The sequence below is a fragment of the Panthera onca genome, chromosome D1 (assembly GCF_046562875.1).
Source record: "Panthera onca isolate mPanOnc1 chromosome D1, mPanOnc1 haplotype 2, whole genome shotgun sequence".
Classification (NCBI taxonomy): Eukaryota; Metazoa; Chordata; class Mammalia; order Carnivora; family Felidae; genus Panthera; species Panthera onca.
The window spans coordinates 71,082,694-71,109,765 of NC_138348.1; the positions used below are offsets into that span (position 1 = coordinate 71,082,694).

General features: G+C 35.8%; 1 protein-coding gene across 4 annotated transcripts in view; it reads right to left on the reverse strand.

Moving 5' to 3' along the window:
* Positions 1 to 27,072, reverse strand: part of GRM5 (glutamate metabotropic receptor 5) — a 536,965-nt gene that overhangs the window by 126,757 nt on the left and 383,136 nt on the right. For all 4 annotated transcript variants that reach the window (XM_060605397.3, XM_060605400.3, XM_060605396.3 and 1 more), the window contains exon 4: positions 15,456 to 15,691. In XM_060605397.3, the coding sequence (XP_060461380.2) occupies positions 15,456 to 15,691 (236 nt within the window). The remainder of the gene's footprint in view (positions 1 to 15,455; positions 15,692 to 27,072) is intronic.

Here is a 27,072-nt window from a genome sequence, read left to right on the forward strand (position 1 = left end):
TGCTTTCTGGTAATGAGTAATATTCCCTTGGACCTACAGCTATCCAAATTTTCCACTGCCATTTTTTTAAAAAGCCTATTCTTTCTGCATTGAATTGCTTGTACATCTTTGTCAAAACCAGTTTTCCATATACATGGGGTCTGTGTCTGAATCCCTATTGATCTATGTGTCTGTCTTTATCCTGATACTACACTTCGGATTACTCTATTTTTAGACTGAGTTGAAATCATGTAGTGTTTTGTTGTTGTTTTGTTTGAAATCTTTATTAAAATTCTAGTTAGTTAATATATAGTATAATATTGGTTTCAGGAGCAGAATTTAATGATTCATCACTTACATATAATACCCAGTGCTCATCACAGGTGCCCTCCTTACTACCCATCACCCATCTAGCCCATCCCCCACCCATTTCCCCTCCTGCAACCCTGTTTGTTAAGAGTCTTTTATGATTTCCTTCCCTTTCTTTCTTTTTCCCTCCCCCTATATTCATCTGTTTTGTTTCTTAAATTCCACGTATGAGTGAAATCATATGGTATTTGTCTTTCTCTGACTGACTTATTTCGCTTAGCATAACACACTCTGGCTCCAACCATATTGTTGCAAATGGCAAGATTTCATTCTTTTTTGATGAATGAGTAATGTTCCATTGTGTGTGTGTGTGTGTGTGTGTATATATATATATATATATCATATATTTTTTATCCATTCATCAATCAATGGACATTTGGATTCTTTCCGTACTTTGGCTATTGTTGATAATGCTGGTATAAACATTGGGGTGCATGTGCCCTTTCGAATCAGTATGTTTGTATCCTTTGGGTGAATACCTAGGAGTGCGACTGCGGGCCATAGGGTAGTTCTATTTTTAACTTTTTGAGGCACCTCAAATACTGTTTTCCATATTGTTTTCCAGAGTGGCTGCACCAGTTTGTGTTCCCACCAACAGTGTAAGAGGATTCCCCTTTCTCTGCATCCTTGTCAACATCTGTTGTTTCCTGTGTCGTTAATTTTAACCATTCTGACAGGTGTGAGGTGGTATCTCTGGTTGTTTTGATTTGTGTTTTCCCGATGATGAGTGATGTTGAGAATCTTTTTTTTTTATTAAAATTTTTTAAATGTTTATTTATTTTTGAGAGAGAGACAGAGAGACAGAGCACGAGTGGGGAGGGACAGAGAGAGAGGGAGACACAGAATCCGAAGCAGGCTCCAGGCTCTGAGCTGTCAGGACAGACCCCAACATGGGGCTCGAACTCATGAACCATGAGATCATGATCTGAGCTGAAGTCGAACGCTTAACCAACTGAGCCACTCAGATGCTTCAACATCTTTTCATGTGTCTCTTTGCCATCTGGATGTCTTATTTGGAAAAGTGTCTATTCATGTCTTCTGCCTATTACTTTACTGGATTATTTTTTTTGGGTGCTGAGTTTGATAAATTATTTACAGATTTGGGATACTAAATCAGATATGCCATTTGCAAGTATGTTTTCCCATTATGTAGGTTGCCTTTTAGTTTTGTTGATCGTTTCTATTGCTGTGCATAAACTTTTTATCTTAGCTCATTTTTGCTTTTGTTTCCCTTGCCTCTGGCGACATGTCTAGTAAGAAGTTACTGCGGCTGGGGTTAAAAAGGTTGCTGCCTGTGTTCTCCTCTAGGATTTTGATGGTTTTCTATAACATACTTAGGTCTTTAATCCATTTTGAATTTATTTCTGTGTATGGTGTAAGAAAATGGTCTGCTTTCATTCTTCTGTATGTTGCTGTCCAGTTTTCCCAATACCATTTGTTGAAGAGACTGCTTTTTTCCCCCCCATTGGATATTCTTTCCTGCTTTATTGAAGACTAGTTGACCATATAGTTGTGGGTCCAAGAAATACAATAGATTTTTGTACATAAATCTTCTATACTACAAACTTAATAAACTCACTTGAACTTTATGAATATTCCATTGGATTTGTTAGATAGGCAATTATGTCATTCATTAGTAAAAACATTTTAACTTAATTATTTCAAATCTAGTAACTTTTATTTCTTTAGCTGACACAGTCTAGTTTCATTGTCTAGAAACTCTGGTGGTAAGAGCCAGACTCCTTAATACTTGATCATATGGGGAAATCTTACTAGCTTGAGGAAGTTTTTGTCTATTCCTAGTTTGCTGAGAACCTTATCATAAATTCATATTATGTTTGAAAGTTAATAATTTTTTAGGTTTTTAACACAATAAATTATACTGACCAATTTTTGAATATTAAATCAGCCTTACATTTTGGGACAAATCTTATTTTGTCACGATATAGTATATTTTTTACATATTATTGTATATAATTTACTAAAATTTTGTTTAAAATATTTACACCAATGTTTTTGAGGTATATAATTCTTTTTTTTGTGATATACTGAATAGAATATTGAATAGAATTGTTTCAAAAAATATTCCCTTATTTTCCTTTCCATATTTGTTGTCTCTGGAGTGATGCTATATGTCTCTCATTCCTGATATTTGTAATTTGTTTTTCTTTCTTTTCCTGATCAGTTTTTTTTTCAATTTTACTGATCTTTTAAAAGAAGCAGACTTTAGTTTCACTGGTTTTCTCTGTTGTATTTCTGGTTTATATTTCATTGATTTTCATTCTGATCTATTACTTCCTTTATTCTACTTACTTTGAGTTTAATTTGTTCTTCTTTTCCAAATGTCTTCAGGTGGAGCTGTGGTCATTGACTTGAGATATTTTTGTTTTCCGATATAGCAAGTTAATGCTATGAAATTTCCCCTGTTGTTTTAGCCTTCTGAATTGTAAGTTTTTCTAGTCTGACAGCTAGGGACAGACACTGCTCCTTGTCCCATATGGCTGCCACACTGTCTCTCTAATCCCATAAGGGTCCTTTCCCAGATCTGAAGTATTATCCTTATACAGATGCAGTAATCAATAGTCAGCTGCATACTCGAGGGAACCTCTGCCCATCTCCAGAGTTCTCTCTTCCTGCACCTCTCCTCTCTGTTTCTTTGCTCTAGCTAGAACTCTAGCTTCCTTGGTTTCTCTGAAGTCAGAATTCCATCTTCTTAACTCAGAAAGCATACCTCATTTATTTCCTGTTTCATAAGAATAACTGTCCTTCATTGCTTGATATCCAATATCTAGAAAACTCTTGTTTTATATATTTTGTCTTTTGTTCTTTTTATCATTTTAAGAAGGAGAGTAAATCCAGTCTCTGTTACTTCATCTTTGCTAAAAGCAGGTACTTTGCCCTCACATCTTTTAAGCATTTTCTCATACATCATCCTATTTATTTATTTTGGCTTTTTTAATGTTTATTTATTTATTTATTTTGAGAGAGAGAGGGAGAGAGAAAATCCCATATGATCTCAAGCAGGTCTACACCGTCAGCGCAAAGTCCAACACTGGCTTGATGCCAGCAACTGTGAGATCATGACCTTAGCCAAAATCAGGAGTCAGTCATTTAACCGACTGAGCCACCTAGGTGTCCCCTCATACATCATCATATTTGAGCCTCACTAGAGTCCTCTGTCAGTTAGGTATCAGGTTTTTTAATTTTTTTTTAAGTTTATTCATTTATTTTGAGACAGAGGGAGAGAGAGTGGGGAAGGCGCAGAGAGAGAGAGAGAGAGAGAGAGAGAGAGAGAGAATCCCAAGCAGACTCTGCACCGTCAATGCAGAGCCCAATGCAGGGCTCAAACCCATGAACTGTGAGATTGTGACCTGAGCCGAAGTAAAGAGTTGGACGCTTAACCCACTAAGCCACCCAGCGCCCCAGTTAGGTATCAGTTTTAATACACATCGCATCTCACATTTGAGAAAACAGAGACTCAGAGAGGCCTAGTAGTGGCTACAGATTGAGTTTTTTAATATAGATCTTCTGGGTGTAAATCTAATGCTTTTCACATTTGTATGCCTTAAGTGACTGATTGAGCAAGCTTGTCAGGTCTCTCTTTGGTTTACCTTAAATATCTTTAATACATTGTGGATTCCAATTCCAGTGTCTTAAGAATTTGGAAACTGTTGCAATTCCTAATGCAAGGATTATTTTTTTAGTAGTTTTTGATGGTAGCTATTCATCATGAAGAATTACATACACTGACACTTACTTGGATCGATAATTACTCTTATTTCTTAAACTTTGGAATTCAAAAAAGAAATATGATAGATTATATGTCTCAAAACTTTGATATGTTAATATCTGGGGCCTTGATCTGGCTCTGCAACCATTTCTTTAAAGCAGAGTCCAAGATGGAGAAATTTTTCCCTCCTCAAAATGAAAAGTATTAACATGTAACAATCCAAGAATTGTATTAAGCCAAAACTGACACATCAAATTCTAATTAACTTAATTCATTGCCTGTTATATAGACAGAAGTGTGTTTCTGATTAGATTTCACCACATACACTAGGATAATGTGATCAAATTTATTTTTAAAGATATGGTTATTAAATTGTTCCAGTGTAGTCTTTCCAAAAGTATGATGCTAATCAGTGTTACATAAGAAGATGAGTTCATAGTAAAACAAAACAACAAAAAGGAGATTCTGGATTAAAGAAAGGGATTTAAAAATGTTTACAGTGGGCTTTGTTCTTTTCCAACATGTGGATATACATTATGAATCTCTAAAAATAATGGATACAGAATGTAATAATCCAATATATGCAACCACAGAATCCTTTTTTTACATTGGATTAGTTTTCTTTCCAAGTGCTTGCTACCTTGGAAATGTTAATGTAGTGCAAGGATGGGAAATATTTAAACTGGGGTTAGCTGTGGCATTTTGTTTACTTGGCACTTGTGATGCCTTTACTATTGTTCAGCCCCCCTCTTATTAGATAATTATTTCCTCTCAATGTACTGTTTTGGGTTTTCCAGTCATGTTTTCAGAGATACTGAAGTGTTTTGAGCAATGGATAAATCACCAATAAGTGTTTTTAAAGCAAACAAGATGGCAGAAAAAAATTCTGATGCATAAGGAAGTATCCTTTAACTAACACATCTCAAATCCTTATGACACATATTCACCAAAGAAAATGTGGACACCTCTGGCTGGAAACTTGCTATAAAAAAAGGGAAAAGAGATACCTCCAAACTAGTGGAATCAACCTTTTTGAATATAGGAAATTCTTTTAATGTCAAAAAATTCCACACACTCCATAAATGCTGTTAGTACTATAGAAAACACCTAATGGCAATAAGCTACCATGATTTGAGCAATTTAAAAATTAATTTATAATTTGTTAACTGCAGCAGCTTGTGCATAAAAATAAGGTACTTGTGTGTATAAGCATACACATGTTCACACAAGGATATGCAAAGCATAGTTCATTTCACTGATAATGCTCAACAATGTAAGAATTCTAGATCAGGCAACAACTCAACAGTGACCCTGGGACCTGCAGCCTACAGACTGGGAACCACTGTTCTAGATCCTCTAGCCATTGTAACTCTGCTTGGGTATAAGAGACATGAAGTCATATTCATTTAACAATATTTATTCACATGCTTGCTCTATATAAGGCATCATGCTCAGAATTTGGAAAACAGATGAGTAAGACAGTTCCTCTCCTGGAGAAATTTATAGTTTAACAGAGACAGATGAAGATAACATTTTTTGTTTGTTTTTTTGTTTGTTTTTTAATTTACTTTGGAGACAGAGAGTACATGCAAGCAGTGTAGGGGAAGAAAGAGAGACAGAAAAGAATCTCAAGCAGGATCCACGCTGAGTGTGGAGACTCAAGCTGGGGCTTGATCCCAGGGCCCTGGGATCATGACCTGAGCTGAAATCAAGAGTTGGACACTCAAGTGACTAAGCCACCCAAGAGCCCCTGAACATAAAATGTTTATGTAATGGTGTAATGATGTGAAAAATCTATGTATACGTCAGTGTAATCCAGTGGAAAATATTATATTGCTGTAGTTGCTTTATCCCCTCTGAGGATGGTATCATTTTTTTTCTCTGGAGTAAATGGCCTTCTGTTTGGCAATGTAACTTTAGCAGCAGCTTTGGGCTCAAAAGGTGAGCAGCATCCATTTTCTAAGGGCAGAATTTTATTTATTTATTTATTTATTTATTTATTTTTTCAATATATGAAATTTATTGTCAAATTGGTTTCCATACAACACCCAGTGCTCATCTCAAAAGGTGCCCTCCCCAATACCCACCACCCACCCTCCCTTCCCTCCCACCCCCCATCAACCCTCAGTTTGTTCTCAGTTTTTAAGAGTCTCTTATGCTTTGGCTCTCTTCTACTCTAACCTCTTTTTTTTTTCCTTCCCCTCCCCCATGGGTTTCTGTTAAGTTTCTCAGGATCCACAGAAGAGTGAAATCATATGGTATCTGTCTTTCTCTGTATGGCTTATTTCACTTAGCATAACACTCTCCAGTTCCATCCATGTTGCTACAAAGGGCCATCATTCATTCTTTCTCATTGCCACGTAGTACTCCATTGTGTATATAAACCACAATTTCTTTATCCATTCATCATTTGATGGACATTTAGGCTCTTTCCATAATTTGGCTATTGTTGAGAATGCTGCTATCAACATTGGGGTACAAGTGCCCCTATGCATCAGTACTCCTGTATCTAAGGGCAGAATTTTAAAGGAGACAAGAAAACAAAGAAACAGCTCAATAGTTCTACCTATGAAATGGAGAAATATTTACTGTGGTGTTTAAAAACATTGTGAGGAAATGAGGTAAGGGTTACGGGGAAATAAAGGGACAGGAATCAAGCAACATGGTGGGAGAAATCTGATGGAGTGAGAATGTGTGGGGGAATCTATTGTGAGAAATTTGGACTGGAAGGAATGTTAGAATGGATATAGGGGCTGCAGAACTTCTATTTGGAGGTGGGGTAGTTAAAGTAAACTCTCATGAAATTAGAACACGAATGCAGAGAAGTGCAAAAATCATAATAACACATTAATTTTTTCTCAAAAGAAATACATCCTAGTGATCACCACTGGCTCAAGAAATAGCACATCATTAGAACCCCAGAAATGCCCTTCTGGCTAAAGGACTTTTATGTTGCTCTGCACCCATTTTTCTCATCTTCATTTTGTTGATAGTAGGGTGGCATACACATAAATGTCAGTGTGAGTGGTTACTTGGAGGCATAAAAATAAGGAGAGGGGAGGATCTGTGTTCAATATCTGGATTGGTATGTGTCAAAAAGAAGACAAAATGTACAGGAAGTGACATGAGGGAAACAGAATTTCTTTGAGAACAGGAAACTGGATTTATTAGAAGCCATGAGGATATATGCTCAGTGAAACTAACAAATATCCTGAGGAAGGTTTTTCATGGAGCAAAAGTGCAGAGACTTAAGTAGGCATGCCACTCTAAAATGGAAAAGCACAATCTGTGAATTGTGCTGTGAAGTGATTGGAGCATAGATTTCTTGGGCTTAAGGAATAGACGATAAGATTTGAAAAACACTATGGCAAATTTGAAGAGTTTTGACTGGGGGAAAAGGGGTGGAATTCCTTTTTTGTAGACATTAGAGAACCATGGACGAGCATTGAGAATGGAAGTAACACAATGAGATTCATTCTTTAGATGGACTCTTTTGAGGCTACTTTTTAGCATAAAATGGAGGAGAAAGAAGCTGGTATCAAAAAGAAGATTAGATACGAAGATTATTCTCATATGTGAGGTGACAGATAATGAAGAAACAAACCACAGCAGTGGTATAAAGATTTGAATTCAGCCAGTAATGAAAAACAGAGAACAGATGTGGAAGATGAATAGTAGATTTAATAGTATTTGGTTACCAGTTGGCTGTGAGGATGAGAGAATGGAATATGAGAAGACCCCTTATTTCCACATCTTGGGGGACAAGCCAGATGGGTGTATCATTTACTCAAACTGGAGGTACATAATGGAGAAGCTCAAAGTTTGGAGCTGTGGTTAGAAAAGTTATAATGAGGTGAGTTTTAGATATGTAAGTTGGAGGTGCCCTCAGGACATCCAGGTGAGAATGTTTGTGTGTTAATGTCATAAATGACACCTCTGGAAGCTACTGGAAGTGACAGGGAGAAATCATAGAAAGGAGATGGTAAATGAATGTCAGTGGGTGACAGTATAACTGTAAAGGAAATGGGTCCTTAAATTGGTTCAAATAACTGTATAGGAAATGGGTCTTTAAATTGGTTCAAATATAGAATAGGATCCAGTTACCAAAAAACAGTTTTAATTTAATTAGCTGTAGCTTTTATTACTGGGTTACTTAAACAATTGGAAAAATTAAACTATATTCTTTATACTTTTAACTTATTATTGTTACTGGTCATTTAACTTATAATTCAAGTCTAACATGATTGTTCAATTTAAGTAACACTTACTGAAATTGGGCTCACTGTTAATAGTATATAAACCTGGATTCTGTGAAAACCACATAGTTAAAACACTTAAGGGTATAGAAATAGTTTGACTTAATTTTTTAAATGCTTAAAGATAAAAACAGAAATTAACAAAAGTATGAACATTTTGGACATTATAAACTGCAGGGTTTGTTTATGCATCCAAATTGGGATTGCAGGGGAGTGACAAGATTAAAATATAAAAGAGGGACCTCTGGTGTTATGTAGGGTGGAGAAGAAAGCACATGAACATTCTTTTACTATATAACTTTAAGAGGCCAAAGAAATGCAAAAATAAAGTATTTTCAAGGCAGTGAAGATGTATGGACTCAACAAAGACAAAATGAACAAGCAAAAAGGAGACCTATGAAAGTAGGCAGGTGTCACCCACTGCTTTCTCATCGGAGGGCATCTGCAGGTTCTAGACCAGGCTGCCAATCTAACATGGTCTGCATGAAGGGACATTAGTTTTCTAGGGCGGCCATAACAAAATACCACACACTATGTGGCTTCAAACAGCAGAAACTTATTCTCTCACAGTTCTGGAGGCTCAAAGTCAGAAGTCAAGGTGTCAAGAGGGCCATGCTCCCTCTGAGACTTTTGGTAGAATCCTTCCTTGCCTCTTCCTAGCTTCTTGTGGTGGCCATTAATTTTTGGCATTTATTGTCTTTGTGCTGCATCACTCAAGTTTCTGCCTGTGTCTTCCCCCTGCCACTTTTCCTGTGTGTGTCTGTCTCTGTGTCACTTCTCCTCTTTTGGGGGAATTAAGAGCCCATCCTACTTTAGTACATCCTCTCATCTTAACTCTGCACTGATGCTATTTCTCAATATAGGCACATTTTGAGGTTCTTGGAAAGTACATGAATTGTGGCTGGGGAATATATGACTTCACACAGTATCTGACACTTCTGGAAAAAAGAGAAGCCAGAAGTACTTTTGGATATTAAAATGATATGGTATGTCAATATATAAAGTGCAGGAAACCTAACCACATGATAGCTTTTTTCCCTTGTGATTCACTTGCTGATTCTGGGGGCTGCATGAGGCTCAAGATTTTGAAGAGGAAGGCTGAAATGTCCCATTGTTTTATACTATTTGGAAGAAAAGCCCCACCTGAGGATTAGAAACTGCTCAAACTTCAAGTAGTCTTTTCCTCACAATGGATGCCAAATTTAGAAACAGTATGGTATAGGGGCCTGGAGGAAAAAATCTCAAAAAACAACAAAAATCTGACTGAGTCAGTCATCCAGGGCATAGGATATACTATCTAGATTCCCCATCAAAATTCCATGTCAATTGTTCCTTAAAGACACTTTTAACTACAGGTTGACTATTTCTGTCTTATATTGCAACTTATCTCATCTCAATTACTTTGAACCTGGAAAAGGCAAACCATCATTGGGGGAAAATAATATAAACTTCAATACAACAAAGAAAATATGTTGTATCAGGAAGCATGAAATGTGACCAATGAAAAATATGTCAATAGAAGACTGACAGAAGATCCAGATGTTAGAATTAGAAAAAAAGGGGCCTTAAAATAACTATAATAACTATGTTCAAGGACATGGAATAAAGGATTGAAAAATAGATGAGAAAGAATACTTCAAAAGAAAATTAGTAACTATAAAAAGAATTAAATGGGCATCTGGGACTGTAAAACAACATATCTGAAGTTGAAAACTTATTTTGGTTAACAGCTGACTGGACATAGGTGGATACATTGTTAGTGAAATAAAAGACAAAATAATAGAAAAGAATCAAATAGAAGAACAGAGAGAAAAAAAAGATAGGAAAGAAAGTCCAGAGAAAAAGTCACCTGTATGACCCAGTCAAATAATCTAATAGGTATATCTGAGCACAAGAAGGAACAGAGAAAGAAAAATGTGGCAGAAGGAATGTTTTAGGAAGTAATGTCTAGGAAATTTTCAAAACTGATAGACATTTTTAATCCACAGGTTTAAGAAATCCAAAGAATGACATATATAAAGGAAATCACACCTAACCTTATCACAGTCAAATAAAAACTTAAAAAAAATTTTAAAGCCTAGAAAAAAAGACATGTTGCCCCCCAAAAAAAAGACACAACATTAGAATGATGGTTAAATTTTCAATGAAATGATGGAATCCAGAGAAAAAAAAATGAAATGCTGTTTTCAAAGAAAAAAAAAATGAAGAAAACCTGGAAATACAGAATGCTATCCTTGGTGAATACACTCCTCAAAAACAAAGGGGAAATAAAGATATTCTCAGAAAAAAAAAGTCAATATAATTTGTTGGCAGTAGATCTATATTGTAAGAAACACTACAAGAAATACTTTAGGCTGAAAAAAATCACAGGTGAAAGCAAACAGGTAGAAGGAATGAAAAACACTGGAGTGGGGAAATATGACTGTTAACCATTTAGAGCAACAATATGAAGAAAGTCATATATATGTGTATATATATATATATATATATATACACACATGTGTATATATAATATTTATATTATTATATTTATATATTTTTATATATAATACAGATAAAAATAAATTATATGGCAATTGCAAAATATAGTATGAGGGGATAAACAGATGTAAATATTTGCAAGATTTAAATTTTTTTTAATGTTTACTCATTTTTGAAAGAGAGAGAGACAGTGTGTGCATGAGAGGGGGAGAGGCAAAGAAAGCCTGGAGACACAGAATCTGAAGGAAGCTCCAGGCTCTGAGCTGTCAGCACAGAGCCCTATGTGGGGCTCAAACTCATGAACCATGATATCATGACTTAAGCTGAAATCAGACCCTTAACTGACTGAGCCACCTAGGCACCCCTGCAAGATTTTTTAATATAAACAAGAACCAACATAAAGTTGTTTGTATTAAAGATTCATTTAGTAATTTCTGTTGAAAACTCTAAATGAATTATGCTGAGATGAAACAAAATTATTAAGAGGGGTGATAGAATAAGGTAAAAAAAATATTGATTAATCCATAAGTAGGCAGTAAAAGAGGAATAAGTATTAAAGAACAAAGTGGATAAATAGAAAACAACACATGAGAGGGATAGGAAATAGGAATAAGCTATTCTCTAAGTGGGCAATTTTCACAATACATATATCTACCAAAGACTCACCTCCACAGTATATAAGGAAGTCTTAAAATAGATGTTAAATGATAAACAATTCAAAGAAATGTGCAAAAGACCTGAACAGACACTTTACAAAATAGGATGCCCAAATTTCCGATAAGCATATGAGAAGGAACTTAACTTGGTAATACACATGGAAAGGCAATCAAAATCACAATATGATACAAACACATACTCACAGAATGTTTAAAATACAAAAAGATAGTACCAAGTGTTGACAGTAGTGCAAAGCAACTTGAAATTTCATACATTTCAGTGAAAGGGGAAATTAGTTCAATTACTTTGGAAAACTGCTTGGCAATTTCTAATAAAGCTAAATATATATGTAGTCCATGATGTAGCAGTTCCAGTACTGGGTGTACATCTAACAGGAATTAGGATATAGGTCTGCCATAGTATATGTACATAAATGTTCATAAAGTATTTATAATACCTAAAAATGTAAATAATCCAAATGTCTATCATATAGGAGAACTGATAGGTAAATTCTGGTAGTATATCCATACAAAGGGATATTGCACAGCAATAAAAAAGAATAAACTACGGGCAACTGGGTGGCTCAGTCAGTTGGGTGTCTGACTCTTGATTTTGGCTTGAGTCATGATCCCAGGGTCATGGGACTGAGCCCCACATGGGACTCTGCACTGAGCATGGAGTCTTCTTAAGATTCTCTCTCTCTCTCTCTCTCTCTCTCTCTCCCTCTGCCCCCTCCCTTGCACATGCTCTCTTTCTTTCTCACTCTCTCTTTCTCTTTTTCTCTCAAAATAAAATAAAACATAAAAAAGAATAAACTAATACATGCAATGATGGGATGAAAATCACTACATTACTTTGAGGGGAAAAGGCCATTATAGAGAAGCAAATAATGTAAGTCTCTATTTATATAATGTATAAGAATAGGCAAGACTAACAGGCAGTGAAAAAATTCATATTAATGGGGCATATTCTCTATAAGGCTACTGCTAGTTCTGGACTACTAGATTTAGATACCTGTCCTAACTTTTATTCTTTGCCTTCAAAGAATCTCCCAAGACAAAATAAGCAGTACTTCAGCTATGGGTATTTCTATCCTTTGTGTGAAGCCATTTTTCTTCTTGAATTATCTATTAGATTTAAGGTACTGGAGAAAGTGAGCAAAGAAAAGCTTCTTGATTGACATGAATTGGAAACTCCTAAAATTAACACTCCAACTCAAAAATGGTTGTCTTATGCACACTCCCTGATGAAAGGGCTTAAGTGCATTATATTTAGGAAAATGCTGGTAATATTTAGTAATATTATAAATATGAGTAAACTATTTGGGGCCCCTAAGGAGGTGGGGATAAAGATGCTAAGAGGACGTGTGAGTGAATAAGGAAATACAGTCAAAAGTAGAGAGTAGTGAACAATTAGGTATCTATTATGAATTCCATAGTAACGTACAAATAATTTTAAGATTTTTCCTTTTTGTATCTTTGACCTATATATTAACTATAATATAAAGCAAATCTTATGGCAATTTTTAAAAATTGTAATATTTTATCTTTTTAGCATACCATACTGGTTAAACTTCAGACAAATCTGAGTTCAATTATAAGTTCCAGTGTTTAATAGTTAGCTGACCTTGAGCAAGCTATTGTTTTCTCCTAAATCTTCATTTTATAATCTTTAAAATAAAGATAATAATATTATTTCCCTTACTGAAAATAATAACAGAGGTATTACACATAAGTGTCCATGTATGTACAAAATGACATCTCTTGTCGGATAAGATTCTGGGGGCGGGGGGAAGTGGCTAACGAGTGCTTTCCAGTACTGGAGTAAGGAGCCAGTTCTGAGCAGAGAAATCATATCTGGGTATTCATGTGTAAGACAGAGATCAACAGCAGGCTAAAAGGGAGGATTTTACAGAACGTTTTCCACAGAAATAATGTTCTTTGGAAATCAATTAAAGAGTTTTTTAAAACTATATCTAAATAAAATCTCCAACAGTGGGGAAAAAAATAAGAGAAACAAAGAACCATTTCAAAGGGAAGACATTTTAGACAAAAAAGAAAAGGAAAATAATATTGGCACAAAAGAGGAAGAGGGTGAGGATCAGTTGGAAACATTACCTTAGACACACTGGTTAGGGACTGTCACTAACTCTTTAATAAAGGAGAACTGGAGATGAGATCAAATCTATTGCTTATACGTTATAACTCCTCCAGTGTAGCTACATATAGAAATCTGTACACAACCATAGAACTGGAATACAGAGAGGCATAGCCCCCAAATCTCAAGAGAGGAAAGAAGTCTGTGTCCATCAGAAACTAGATAGAATGATGAAAGATATGACATTAGCTATAAACATTGAAATTGTGAAACAGAAGTCATCATGCTGTTCATTCACATGTATTTTTTTCATGAAAATAAAAAAACAAAACAAACCAAAGGAAATGAATAAGCATTTGAAGATTTTGGACAAGCAGTATCTGAAGTCAGAGAGAAACAAACACACACACCATACTTCTGCGATTTCTGGATTTCACCGATCAATACAATATCCCACACTTCAGCATCTTTCTCCCCCCTCTTTACTCAAACAGAAACTGACATAAAGATGCCAAGTTCTTATTTTACCAGATACTGATATTTAAAATAATCACAAATCATCATTCACCCCCTTCTTAATTTCACAAAAGAATGTAGTGATACCAAAAACATGACGGACATGAACTGGGAGGGAAAGTGCATTATGAAAAAATTCACTATATTATTTACATTATTCTCATTTTTTGTGCTCGTATGTGACAACTTCTCTGTGCACTGAATTGGTTTGTGGGCCATAATTTCAACCCCACTATCTCAATGCACTCCTGTATTCCAGCATCATAGATAAAGGTACCCATATCACCAATTAAAACACTTTACTCCTATGCAAATGCATATGGAGTTCTTGTTACACAATGTGATGATAAGGAAGTATCAACAAATCACTTATCAATTTTGACAAACCTTAATTTTTGCAGGCTTTGACATACAGATCAATATTGGCCGTACCTTGGTTACTGGAGTCAAGATTCCCTTTCAATGTGCAACAAATAATTGCAACTAAACCCTGTGTTTAACTCTTATAATATCATTTATAGCACTGAATTACAACATTGGCTGGCATGATTATCTCCCTTCTAGACACTAAACCTTTTAAGGCCAGGAACTAGTTTTCCTCACCTTGTTATCTTTACAACTAAAACAATAGTTGGAGGGAAAAAAAGCAATAGTTGGTACAATATGAGTCCCTGTAAGTGTAGAAGAATGAATGGCAACATTCAGATTATGTCTCCTGAAACATAATACCCTATCCCTGCTCCTGTTCTATATATTGATGGAAGTAGGAATTGGCTCTGTCCTTTAATATTCACCTGATTCAGTGCAAGAGCAAGAGAGCAGGGAAGGGGCAGAGAGAGGGAGAGAAAGAGAATCCAAGCAGGCTCCACACCATTGGTGCAGACCCTGATGCAGGGCTCAAACTCACGAACCATGAGATCATGACCTGAGCTGAAATTGAGAGTCAGATGCTTAATCAACTGAGCCACCCAGGAGCCCCCTTATTCATTCTTCAGAATATGACACCCTTACTAAGTGTTTACCTCGGTGCTAACTGCTGAAGATAATCAAAATGTGCAGAGTGTAGTTCTTGCCTTCAGGGATGGCAATCGCAGTTCCTCTCTGGAGCTCACATTACCCTCTTAGCACAGTGCCAATTTCTTGAATGATATAAATAACAAAATTGGTTTAAATCTCTGTGGAGTAAAAATTTGCTCTGATATGTTCTTAGTGAGAATAAAGCCTGTTTATCACTGTAAGTGGCAATAGCCCCTCTGTTTATGTAAGAGTCCTCTTCTCCAACAGATTATAGCCACTATCCCCATGACACAGTTTACATAAATTGGAGCCCTAGCCTTATCCACTTTAAATGAAACAATAAATCTGCTTACTATTGCAAGTCTTGTTGTATTTGCTGTTCTCCTGTGCAAACCCTTCCAGCCGGCACTGAAAACGATGCTGCCAAAATTCTTGAAACCAAGGATTTCGAAGGTTTGTTTCTGGCCGAAGCTTCAGATAATAATCATCAAACCACTTGACATCGGGAGATTGAAGCTTGATTGTGATTCCACCAACAGCTTCTCGCTGATATCCATCTGTCACATCATACCTGTCAGCCCAGCCATCACTGTGGGGAGACAAAAACCAGCTCAGCTTAGAACAGATACCTTCTAAGCCAATGATTCCATTTGCTTTCCTTTTGAAAAGATCAGTAATTAAATGGCTACTCAGCCACACCATGGTCCTACATTATACTTACATGATTACTGAGATAGAAACTTAGAATAAAGAGTATAATACACCATGGGAATTTAGGGTCTAAGAGTACTAGAAGGCACCAGTCTCACTAACCTCAAACTGTGGAGAATAACCTAATACTTTTGGCAGAATGTGACTGGTTTTCAGACACAGTATACGTATGGAAGCTGCATGATATCACCATTCACATTATTTACTGAATGCTTAATGGCTAAGTGAAGTTAACTTGAAATCCATTCTGTTCCTTTATAACAATTAGTTTAATGACCATAGGGTAAAAATGAAAATATCTCTAACATACACCTAGTATTAATTTAACCATCCTATGACATGATATTCATTGTTTTCATATTTTATAAGTAAATAATAGAGAGGTTAAAAATACCTGCTGATTATGGTCATTCTGTTAAATATTGATTCTTCAGCACCTCAAACTGAAATCCTGTAATCCACTGTCCATATACTCTTTCCTGTCCCATGGTACTTCTCTAATATATTTAAAATACACATATGGAATCATGTTTTGCATTGGATGGATTAAAAAAACTTCTTAACAGGAATGCCTGGGGGGCTTAGTGGGTTAAGCATCTGACTCTTGATTTAGGCTCAGGTCATGATCTCACAATTGTGAGATCAGACCCCTCATCAGGCTCTGTACTGGGTGTGGAGCCTGCTTGAGATTCTCTCTCTCCCTCTCCCTCTGCCCCTCACCCGCTCGTGCTCTCTCTCTCTCTCTCTCTCTCTCTCTCTCAAAAAACAAAACAAAACAAAACAACAACAACCACAACTTCTTAACAATGGTATATCAAGCATAGTGTCAGGAATCATACTCTTCAATATCTCATTCTATCCACTGATCACTCAAAGTAAGCGAGGGATTTTAAGATAAAAGAATTAGAAATCGGAGACTTCACGTTACAATGGTATAAGAATATAATAGAACAAGAGGAAAGCACTCTAAGCTTATTTGGAAAACAAGTGAGGCACAACATTGGAAATAAAAGACATAAAAAGATGTTTATATCAAATTTGGGCACACCTTGGGGCATTCAGGACAAATGAGACTGACTTTTTCACCCTCTTCCACTGGAATAGGCACAACTTGTGCTAAGTATCTGCTGGGACCTAGTGGTGGTGTCTTTCCTTAGAAGAAGGCAAGTACTTTTTCAGGAAAGATAAGGAAAGTCAAGGGATATTTTAGTACTGAAAAAAAAAGTAACAAAGAAGGAAGAGAAGGGGTTTGGAGAGAACTGAAGGGAAGAGTAGAATGGAACCTCCTGAATGCAAAGCAGTAAAGTTTTTGGAGTTACACAGGGTTGGGGGAAGTGGGCACAGGGGAGAGGAAGAAGGAAAGGATTTACATTCACAATCATTGTTTATTTCATCCATTTCAGATATACTTATCAGAATGTTAATTTCTTTTTATCTTCCTTCAAATGCATTTTTGTCTCTTATATATATTTTTTGTAGGTGGAGACCATGCACCAATATTTCGCATATAAAATCAGCGCTGGGGAAGGTATTATGTAAGTAATTAATTAAAATAAGTATAAAAAGCATGTACTTTTTTCCAGCATGTTCTGCTATACCAACTCTGACTTAAAAACTGATAATGAGAGTTTTTCCAAAGGTCACAGATTACTCATTAAAATATCACAGGGGCTTGGGATAACTTGAGATGTTTCCTAAGGCATCAGTGGGTGGAAGAGGAGAAAAAAAATAAACAAACAAAATAAACGATTTCTTCTTCTAAGTCATTTCTGACAAAAGATATTTCATTAAAATTATGGTGAAATTTCAAAAACCTTTGTGGAAGATCAGGAAAAAAAATAAGTAATGCAATATGTTTTGTCCCAGTGTTGAATTTGGTTACTTCACACATTATCTTCCCTCAAATTTCTCATTTTCAGCTGCAGAAGATTTTATTTAAAGCTGACAAGTTGAAATGATGTGGGCTTGTTTGCCTCATTTTCTCCCTCTGTTGTGGAGGGTTTATTATATCACTGGTATGAGAGTGTGGGTCTCACTGGCACTGGAGGAGATGCATGGGCGTATTGCAAACGGGGCAGGAAGCTCTGTTTGTCAAGCAGAGCCCCATTCTCCAAGAAGTGGTAATTTAAATTGCTCCTTTTGTTAATGCTAGCTCGCTCTTATGTAACACTATGATTATGAATATTACATAAGAAATTTAAGATTATAATGGGTCCAATTTACCCTTCACAATTCATTCATTGAATTTAATGGGGACTGTAAAAAGCTTGTCTTGATAAACTTTTTTGGAGGTAATATTTCCATAAAAAAATATCCACACCAGAGTGTGTTAATTGATTCATTTCTCATCATGTTCTTTAGCTCTTTTTTTTTCAGGTATAATTCTCTTCTCCATAGTTAAAAGAATTTGGCAAAAGATGATGTTTTATTAGCAGCCTATACATTTGGCTTGTGAATTTAAAACAATTTAGTTCCAGATGTTTCCATTCAACAGCAAAATAAAAATCATAGAGGAGTGTGAATGTAAACAGAAAATTCCAATTTCTATTTGACAAAACAGGGTTATTCTATTCAAATTTACAGGGGAATATCTACTATGTAAGTTTTAAGAAACTTCACTCCCTGCTGGCTAAGTTAGATGGTGTCATATGTCATTTAGGTTATTAAATATTAACATTTTCACAAAAAATGTGCTTTCAAGATTTGTGTTAAGATGATAGGGTATCTCTAAGTAAGGAATAATAAATCCAAATGCAAAATGAAATGCCAAGAAAAACTTGAACGTACTTTTCTATGATCTAATGCTTTACATTACACTGATAGACTAGACTGTCAAGTACTACCTAAATGCTTTCGGGGGACATATATTTTACCAAATAAGGGAAAAAAGTGGGGAGGAAGACAAGGAAAGAAACTAAAAATATACCATATTTAAAGCACTCTTCTAGATTTAGTATCTATCTATCTATCTTTATCTATCTATCCATCCATCCATCCATCCATCCATCCATTTAATTTCTCTCCTCACTGGTGGGCATTTTAACCATCTCCTCATAATACATTTCATTATTTTCCTTTCAATTCCTTGATATACAGTTAATCCTCATTATTTTAAGATTTATCTACTTGCTAAATTTATTTGCAACACCCAAATCAATATTCATGGCACCTTTGTGGTCATTTGCGCACATGCACAGAGTGGCAAAAATTTTGAGTCTCTGGATGTGCACATTCCCAGCTGAGGTTGAATGAGATGATCCTCTGCTTTCTTGTTTTAGCTTTCATATTCTAAACAAGTATCCTTTTCATGATCTATTTAGTATAAGGGTTTTTGTATTTTTTATGTTTTTTTTTTCATTGATTTCACTGTTTAAAATAACCCCCAAGCATAGTGTTATCTAGAGTTCCTAAATAAAAAAGGCTGTGATATATCCTATATAGAAAATGCATTTTTTAAATCAGCTGCATGAGTAAAGCAAGTAATGAGTAAAGCGTTGTTTGTTATGAGTTCAATGTTAATGAAAAAACAGTATATATTAAAGAAGAAATCTTATTCAATACAGAAACACGCATAAAACAAGGTTATGTACAGACTAGTTGATGGGAATGTTGTGACCAGAGGCCCATAGCAATTTAAACCTGTATCTTCCCTGGGGGCAATGGTCAGTATTCACTGATTTGGTGTTTGGTGCATGTTTATGGAACATAAATACTGTGAATAACAAGAACTGAGTACACAAATATATTTTTAATTTGAGTGTTGTTTTAGTCAGGCCTCCAGTTTTTCTTTGACTATGGAAACAGTGACTTGGACATTTGAAACAGGAAAAATATTTTTAGATTAGGTTGGCTTAACTAAAGGAGGAATCTTTACTATGTACCCATTCTCAAAACACCTCCTCAGTAGATACCTTAGACTCTTTATATTCTCCCTTTAAATGTCTCCCTGAAGACATCGTTAGGACACATTCATCTAGCAAGAATTTATTTTCATTTTCTTTTCAAGATTGCATTACCAAAATATATATTCCTATTCTATGATATCCCCTTCTTCCTTTCTTCTCTCAAGCCTCAATTCTATTATTTCACATAATTAGCAATTCGTGAAAATTGAACTTTTATGTTTTCAACAGAAGGTTCTTTTTTAACAAAATTGACCCGAAATCTCCAGTTCTAATTCATCTTCTCCATCTCTATAGCTTTCCTTATTTTCATCAACATTTATTAAAAATCTATCTACCTTAGACTAAATTATTTTGTGGCAATAAACTGTCAATATTTCAGTGGTGTAGTACAAAAGTTTATTTCTTGCTCAGCTTTTAGATTCATTACAGATGGTCTCTAACTCTACTCCATGTCGCCTTCATTATGAGACATAGTCTGAAAGAGCAGTTTCCTCCTGGGACGTGGCCAATCTTGTAGAAGGAAAAAATATGCAATGGTTCTTAAGTTGTCTACTCAGAAGTGGTACAGATCACTTCTCACATTTCATTGATGAAGGCAAGTCATATGGCCAAACCAGACCTAAATGGGACAGGTGTGTATGATCTTTCCCACACCAGTGAATGTTGTGAAGAAAAATTCACTTCACCATATTTATGATGTATTGAAATTGTACTGAGATGGAGAAGACATAAATTAAATAGGTATTAGATACTACACACCAGGCAGGGCTCACAGTCTAGTAGAGGAATGACAGAGGACAGACATATAAATGCATATAAATAAATATCGTCGCAGGCATGAAACAACAGCAATGGGAGAGAACATCAGAAAACAACTGACTAACTCTATGTAGGAAGATCAGTTTTAAATGGAACTTGACACATATGGGTAATGGAGTGATAACAGTATTTTGAAATGGTATTTTCTAAGACAAGAGAAGGTATTTGAGATTCTGGAAGTAGTGACTATGAAGCACTGCAGCTGTGTAGATCACCTAGGGCAATGGGCCAATGAGAAGTCAGCGGGGGAAGACCAGTTGCGAATGGTCTTTTATATCACGCCATCATTACCTGACTTTTTCATTCAGGTAACAGGGAGCCAATGGTGGCTTTTAAGGTGGGAAATAAAATGAGGAGCTGATGAGAATTGGATGAACTATGGTAGCAGTGTGACAGGTTATAGTGGTTGTACATCAGTGTTAAGGGAATCGAGTTGCAAAATGTGTTGCAGGTCAAGGAAACTGATGGAGGCCTGAATTTCAAGAAGTAGCAATGGGGATGTGGAGCCTTATTTGCAAGGAATTCTAAGAATCCCTAGGAAGACATGTATGGAGAATAGAGGTAAAGGGGGATTTTGTGAGTTAGAGGAGACATTAACAACAGTGTAAATGATATTGCAGCTCCGTGTCCTAGGCTGTGAAGTAGAGGAACAGAATAGGTTTGGGCTGAAAAAGAAAGAAAACGAATACAAGGTGGGGTCTCTGATGATTAGATTTCCCCTTATATGCTCTCTAGTAGTTCCTTTCTCCTGAATTTCTACCTATTCTTGACATATACGGTTGATTTGAATGTTAAAAAAAAAAAACAAGTTAACAATTTTCTTATCTTTGGTCCAGTACTATATTAATCCACCCCATTCTATTATGTTTAGTTTCTTGTATGCTAAACAATAGTTGTTGGCAATCAGAAAATGAGAAATAATGAAAATTATAGAACTCCAAAGATTTGATACTCTATATCATTATGTCCTTATAAGAGAAATATTGTAACCTTAGAATTATTATTTTTATCATTTATTTTACTAAATTACATATATATAAAGCAGATCAATACTTAATGGTTATAAAATAATTACTTCAAGGTTTATAACCAATAGATTTAATATCAAAATATGTTTCTGGAATGTGGAAGCCCCTGAGGGCTACATGTCAAAAGGAATAAAAAATATTGGAAAATTATGAAGAAAAAAGATTTATTAATTATCAAATGTTAGAGATGTTTAAATTTTATTTTATTTTTTAAATTATTCTTTTAAAGTTTTTTTTTTTTTGAGAGAGAGGGAAAAAGTATGTGCATGCACACAAGCAGGGGAGGGGCAGAGAGAGGGGGAGAGAGAAAGAATCCTAAGCAGGCTCCCCACCATCAGCAAGGGGCCCAATACAGGGCTCAAACTCACAAACCATGAGATCATGACCTGAGCTGAAATCAAGAGTCAGACACTTAACCAATTGAGCCTCCCTGGCACCCTGATGTTTAAATAATTTAAAAAAAGCGTCTCTCTTATCAAAATCTAAAGCTGTATAATACAGATGATATAATCTTTTCTTCCCTTCCTCATTTCCTATTAATATATTTTAAGTTATTTACGCTATGGAAAACAGAAAAATATATGTAGTGCCGAAAACTGCGTTGCATGATCCTTTAGTTTCAGTTTCCATGTTCTATTCATTATAATTCATTAATTAAATAAGCATTTTGAAGATCTCTTCTATGTGTTCAAACTGCACAGACACTGTGGTGGGTTCTAGTGCATGTGCTCAAGGAGCCAACAGTCCATTAGGCATGACCTGCCTGAATGGGTTATGCTGACTTCCAGCCCACTAGATGTTTCCTCATCTATCCTTCAGACTGAACATCCCTTTTCCTTTTTATTCAAACTATATGCAAACAGTATAATTCATTAGGTTTCCAGTCACTGAAACATTACTTATTGAAAATCACATTCCTATCCTACCTCCCTGAGATTATTCCCCAGTCACCTCAATTAGTATTCTGGGTGTTTCCAAACTCTCAGTCCTTAACATTTACAATTTCTTGATTTATTTACATGGAAGGCTAATCACATACAATGGGTATGGATTTCATTAGTTGAACTCTCTCAGACAGCAAGATGATTATTTAGTATAACTCCACAGAGTTCTTGAGGAGGCATCTGCTGTGGGCAAACAACATAAAAAATCACCTCAAAGTCTGTTTCAAAGGGAGAAATACCAGACTAAAATGTAAGCATCAGAATGACTATTCCTAGAAGTTAGCAGCCATTAAATTTCTGTCAGGGGATGTGGAGGTGGGGCTGTGCCAGTCACACGTGATCATTCTTCAGTCCTGCTTTGTCATAGTATCCACGCTGCAGAGACTAAGCACACACATGTTGTGTATCAGAGACATGACACATTGATTCCTCTGCCTCAAATATGTCACATGTTCACACCTCCAGGCCTCTGAGTACACCATTCCCTCTGCAAAAGTGTCAGCTCTTCAACTCCTCATGTGTTTTCTGATTTGATAAAATCCAACATCTGTGAAGCCAACAGACTGGGCTAGAATGCAGCTTATCAAAACCTTCTTGAGCTTCCCTGGGCTGAACAGTTTTCTCCTCTCCACTTCCAAGATTCTGGGACATTTATTGATTTATTAATTGAACAAGTATTGGGTAACTAATATTCTAAATGTGGGAGTATACAGGTGAACAAGAAGATGAGATTTCTGCTCTCGTAAAGGGAATATTATGATGCTTTTAGTTTTGCATTTGTCATCATATTTATTTCTGTCTCTCCAAGTCAACTAGAAATTTTATATTTTGGACATCTCATCTTTATGTCTATTATAAAGCCTGGAACATACTAAGCACACAAGAAATGTCTAATATAACTTATTAGAAAATTAGAATTTAGAAATAAAACTTCAAATTATAGAGAATTCTTTCCAGATAACTGCACATATTCATTTTTAATTGAGAATGCAGTGCTGTCAGATGCACCTTATAAAATATCTCTGAAAAGCTGAATTGATTCCCCCCTCCAAAATGGTCCTCTCCATTTTCTACCTGATACTATTAAGGTTAATGAGTACATTCATTAGGCTGCATCCCAGCATTTTTTTTTTCCAAAATCTGTTCACAACCCACATAATTATTATGGAAACTGCTGTTCTACCCACATGTAATCATCATCCTGCCAAATCTTTCACCAATAGCATTTTAGAAGATATTTCAGGATTTTTTTCTAATAGTGGGAGTCTACTGACTGCTTGGTTGTCTTCATATAATATTTCTCCCCCCCCCCCGGGGGGGGGGGAAGTAGGAGGTCTTAGAATCTAAATAATAGTGAAAAACAAGGAAGGATATTGAGCTTTTCGATAAAAGTTCTTACGAATATATACCATTCAACACTAATGAATTGTTTAATTCTAAAGAGAAGCACAATGCAGAATTTTCAAGAAAATGGTTATTTACTGAGAATAACTGGGGTTTATAAATCGTAGTTTTTCTAATCCCCAAGGCTTTATAAAGAATAAGTAGATGTAGATTGGTGGAGCTATATTAGGACATTCAAAAGAAGAACAAAAAGTCAGGAAGCTAAAATTTGCTATGTCTCTAGCATGGGGGTCAGGTGATTTCCATTTTATTATTTTTCTTAATTCTCTGTAGGCCTTAGCAGTGACTATTTTTAGCCCTACTTTCTACTGCTGAGGAAACTGAGGCTCTGAGGGATTAAGGCACCTACTCAAAATCTCACAGCAAATATAGAGGGGATTTAAATCCAGATATTTCTAGCTGCAAAACTCCAATGCTTTCCATACCTCATAGAGTCTCCAAAGTAAGACATACAGTGATGACAGCACTGAGAAATACTTCCTAAGGGTACCATATTTAAGAGGCATACAATGAAGGATAGGGAGCAGAGTGTATGGCTGGGGCCACATAGGTAGAAATTTAACATGGCACTCAAGATTCCTGCTCTCTGGTGTGCTAATTACTAATTAGTGTACTAGTGTACTAAACACTAATCTAGATAGGTGCTGTTGAAAAGGAATCTCAAGATGTAATTAAGGTCACAAATAAATTGATCTTAAAATAGTGAGATCAACCTCAGTGAGTCTGACCTAATCAGGTAATCCCTGAAATGTGACTGGCTGTACCTGGGCAAAGAAATTCAAATATGAGAATGATTTGAGATGAGAGAACTGGAGGAGACGCTCCACTGCTGGCTTCTAGTGGCCTCTAGAAGCTGAGAGTGCCACCTGGCTAACAACCAGCAAAGAAACAGAGATTCAGGCTTGCGTCCAATAGGAACTGAATTCAGCCAAAAACCTGAATGTGCCTGGAAGTAGATTCTTCAAAAAAAAACCCCTCTAGACAGGAATGCAGTTCGCCAATACCCTGATTTCAGCCTGTTCAACCCTGAGTTGTGAACCCCCTTATGCCATGAATGGACCCCTGACTTCCAGAAAGTATGAAATAATAAATAAGTATTGTTTTAAGCTGCTAAACTTGTGGTGATTTGCTATACTGCCATAGAAAGTTATTACTCATTCTCCACCTTTCTTCTACATTTCTTCACTTGGAAGACTGAAGCACGTTAATACTGGAAGGGAATGCAAATGTAGAGGTTTGACCAAATTCTTGGTTTTGTCACAAGAGACAGGCTTCCAAAGGCTTGAGGATTCACCAAAAATTACAGAGAGTATTTAATATGTTGGAATCATTGGAACATCCAACTTGCTTCAATTTAGACTTTAGGATGGTAGGCATTCTCCCTTCTGGTTTAAAGACCTGCTTCTCAGGGGATGCTTCTTTCCCATACATATTCTTCACAGAGGAGAAGCTGAGAAAAATTTTTGTGAATAGATTTTTTTGTGAGCTGCACAATGTATTGCTTCCCTTGTCATATTATAGCTGTTTGAGGCAATTGTGTAAAATGTACAATATGGTAAGATAATTGATTCAGTTAAATAGAGAAAGTGCGTTATGAGCAGGCTATTGTACCCACAGCTTTCTATAACCTTTTTCATGTTTTCTCATGAAGCTTCTGTACTTAGGATAACCTTCTAGTTTTCAGACCCCCTTTCCACTGATTTCCTCTATTATGCTGGTAAACTAAGCATAATGTTCAGAGTAATAATTATTTATAGAACATCTATGAAATTCCAAGAAATAAGGCATATTTCATGATGACGCTGGAGAATATACTCACCCCCTCCACTCCACACACACACCAATGTGTTTTCTTCTTTTATATCTTAAAACAGGTCCTTCAGATCTAATATATTTTCCTCATACTTTCCTCAACCTTCCTGTAGTATTTAACCTATCCTTTCATTTAGTAAAATTTAACAAACAACATTGCACATGCTCATTTCTCTGCAGAGTGCCATGTATGAGGAATAAAGAGAAGAAAAGCTGTCATTCCTTACCCACACTTCAGCATTAGAGACAGGGAAATAACAGAGTAGTTACAGAGTAGTAACAGTAGTTAGGGTCTGCTGCCTGCCAGGCATTGATTGTTCTCAGCACTTTCTATATGTACTTCCTCTCTGCCATGTATTATTTATATGTTTTATATGTCATATGATATTTTATATCCTCACATTTTACATGAAGAAAATTCAGGTGGAAAAATCATAAATCACCCAGGTTTATACAAGATTCAAACTCAGTCCACCTAAACCTAGAAACCAAAACTGAACCTGTACAACCTATTAATGTGGTATTTGATCCCAATATGTGTTCAAAATTACCTGGTTTTGTACATGAGAGTGTACAGAGGAAAGAGTTATTTTAATTTCTGTTAAACACGCACATACACACACACACACACACACACACACACACACACACACACACACATCTTGGAATTGGTTTCTTTTTTTTCCTCCTTGAGACTGTAAACAAAGAATTGCCTTAAACCACTGCATTCATCTTCTGAAAAAATGCTATCTTTGTAGTGTTAGAATACATTGGCACAGTTATTAAGAATCTTTCTACTCACAAGGATAAAAGCTATTAGGAGATGCTCAAGAGACCTTGGTATCTGTACATAAACACCGAATGGACTCTCTTCAGTTCACATTTCACTTTGAGGCAACATGTTTTTCCTTGACAAAATATTCCCATGACACCCACTGAAACCAAATCTGTTGTTAATGTCTCACATCTATCAGATATGGTTTACCAGTGAACACTTACAAGTGGTAGAAGACCAGTAAATAATCAAAAATTATTCTGGGTGTGAGATTAAGGTTTAGAAAGAATCATTCTTTAAGAAGCCAGACAAAACTCATAACCTCAAAGTCTGAACATTTACATGAATTTTGATGCTACAGGCCTAATAATTAACCCAAACAGGTGGAAAATGTAGGCCACAGATTAGAAACTAAACAGATACTTCCACTTTCAGCTATGATATATGATAGATTAGACAAACCTGCTCCTGAAGACAACTAGAAAATCTAGATAAACTTTGAAAAACATCCACTTATGCTTTAAGAAAGCTGTCAAGTCAGCCAGATCTCAGGGACCAAGATCCTGGAGAGA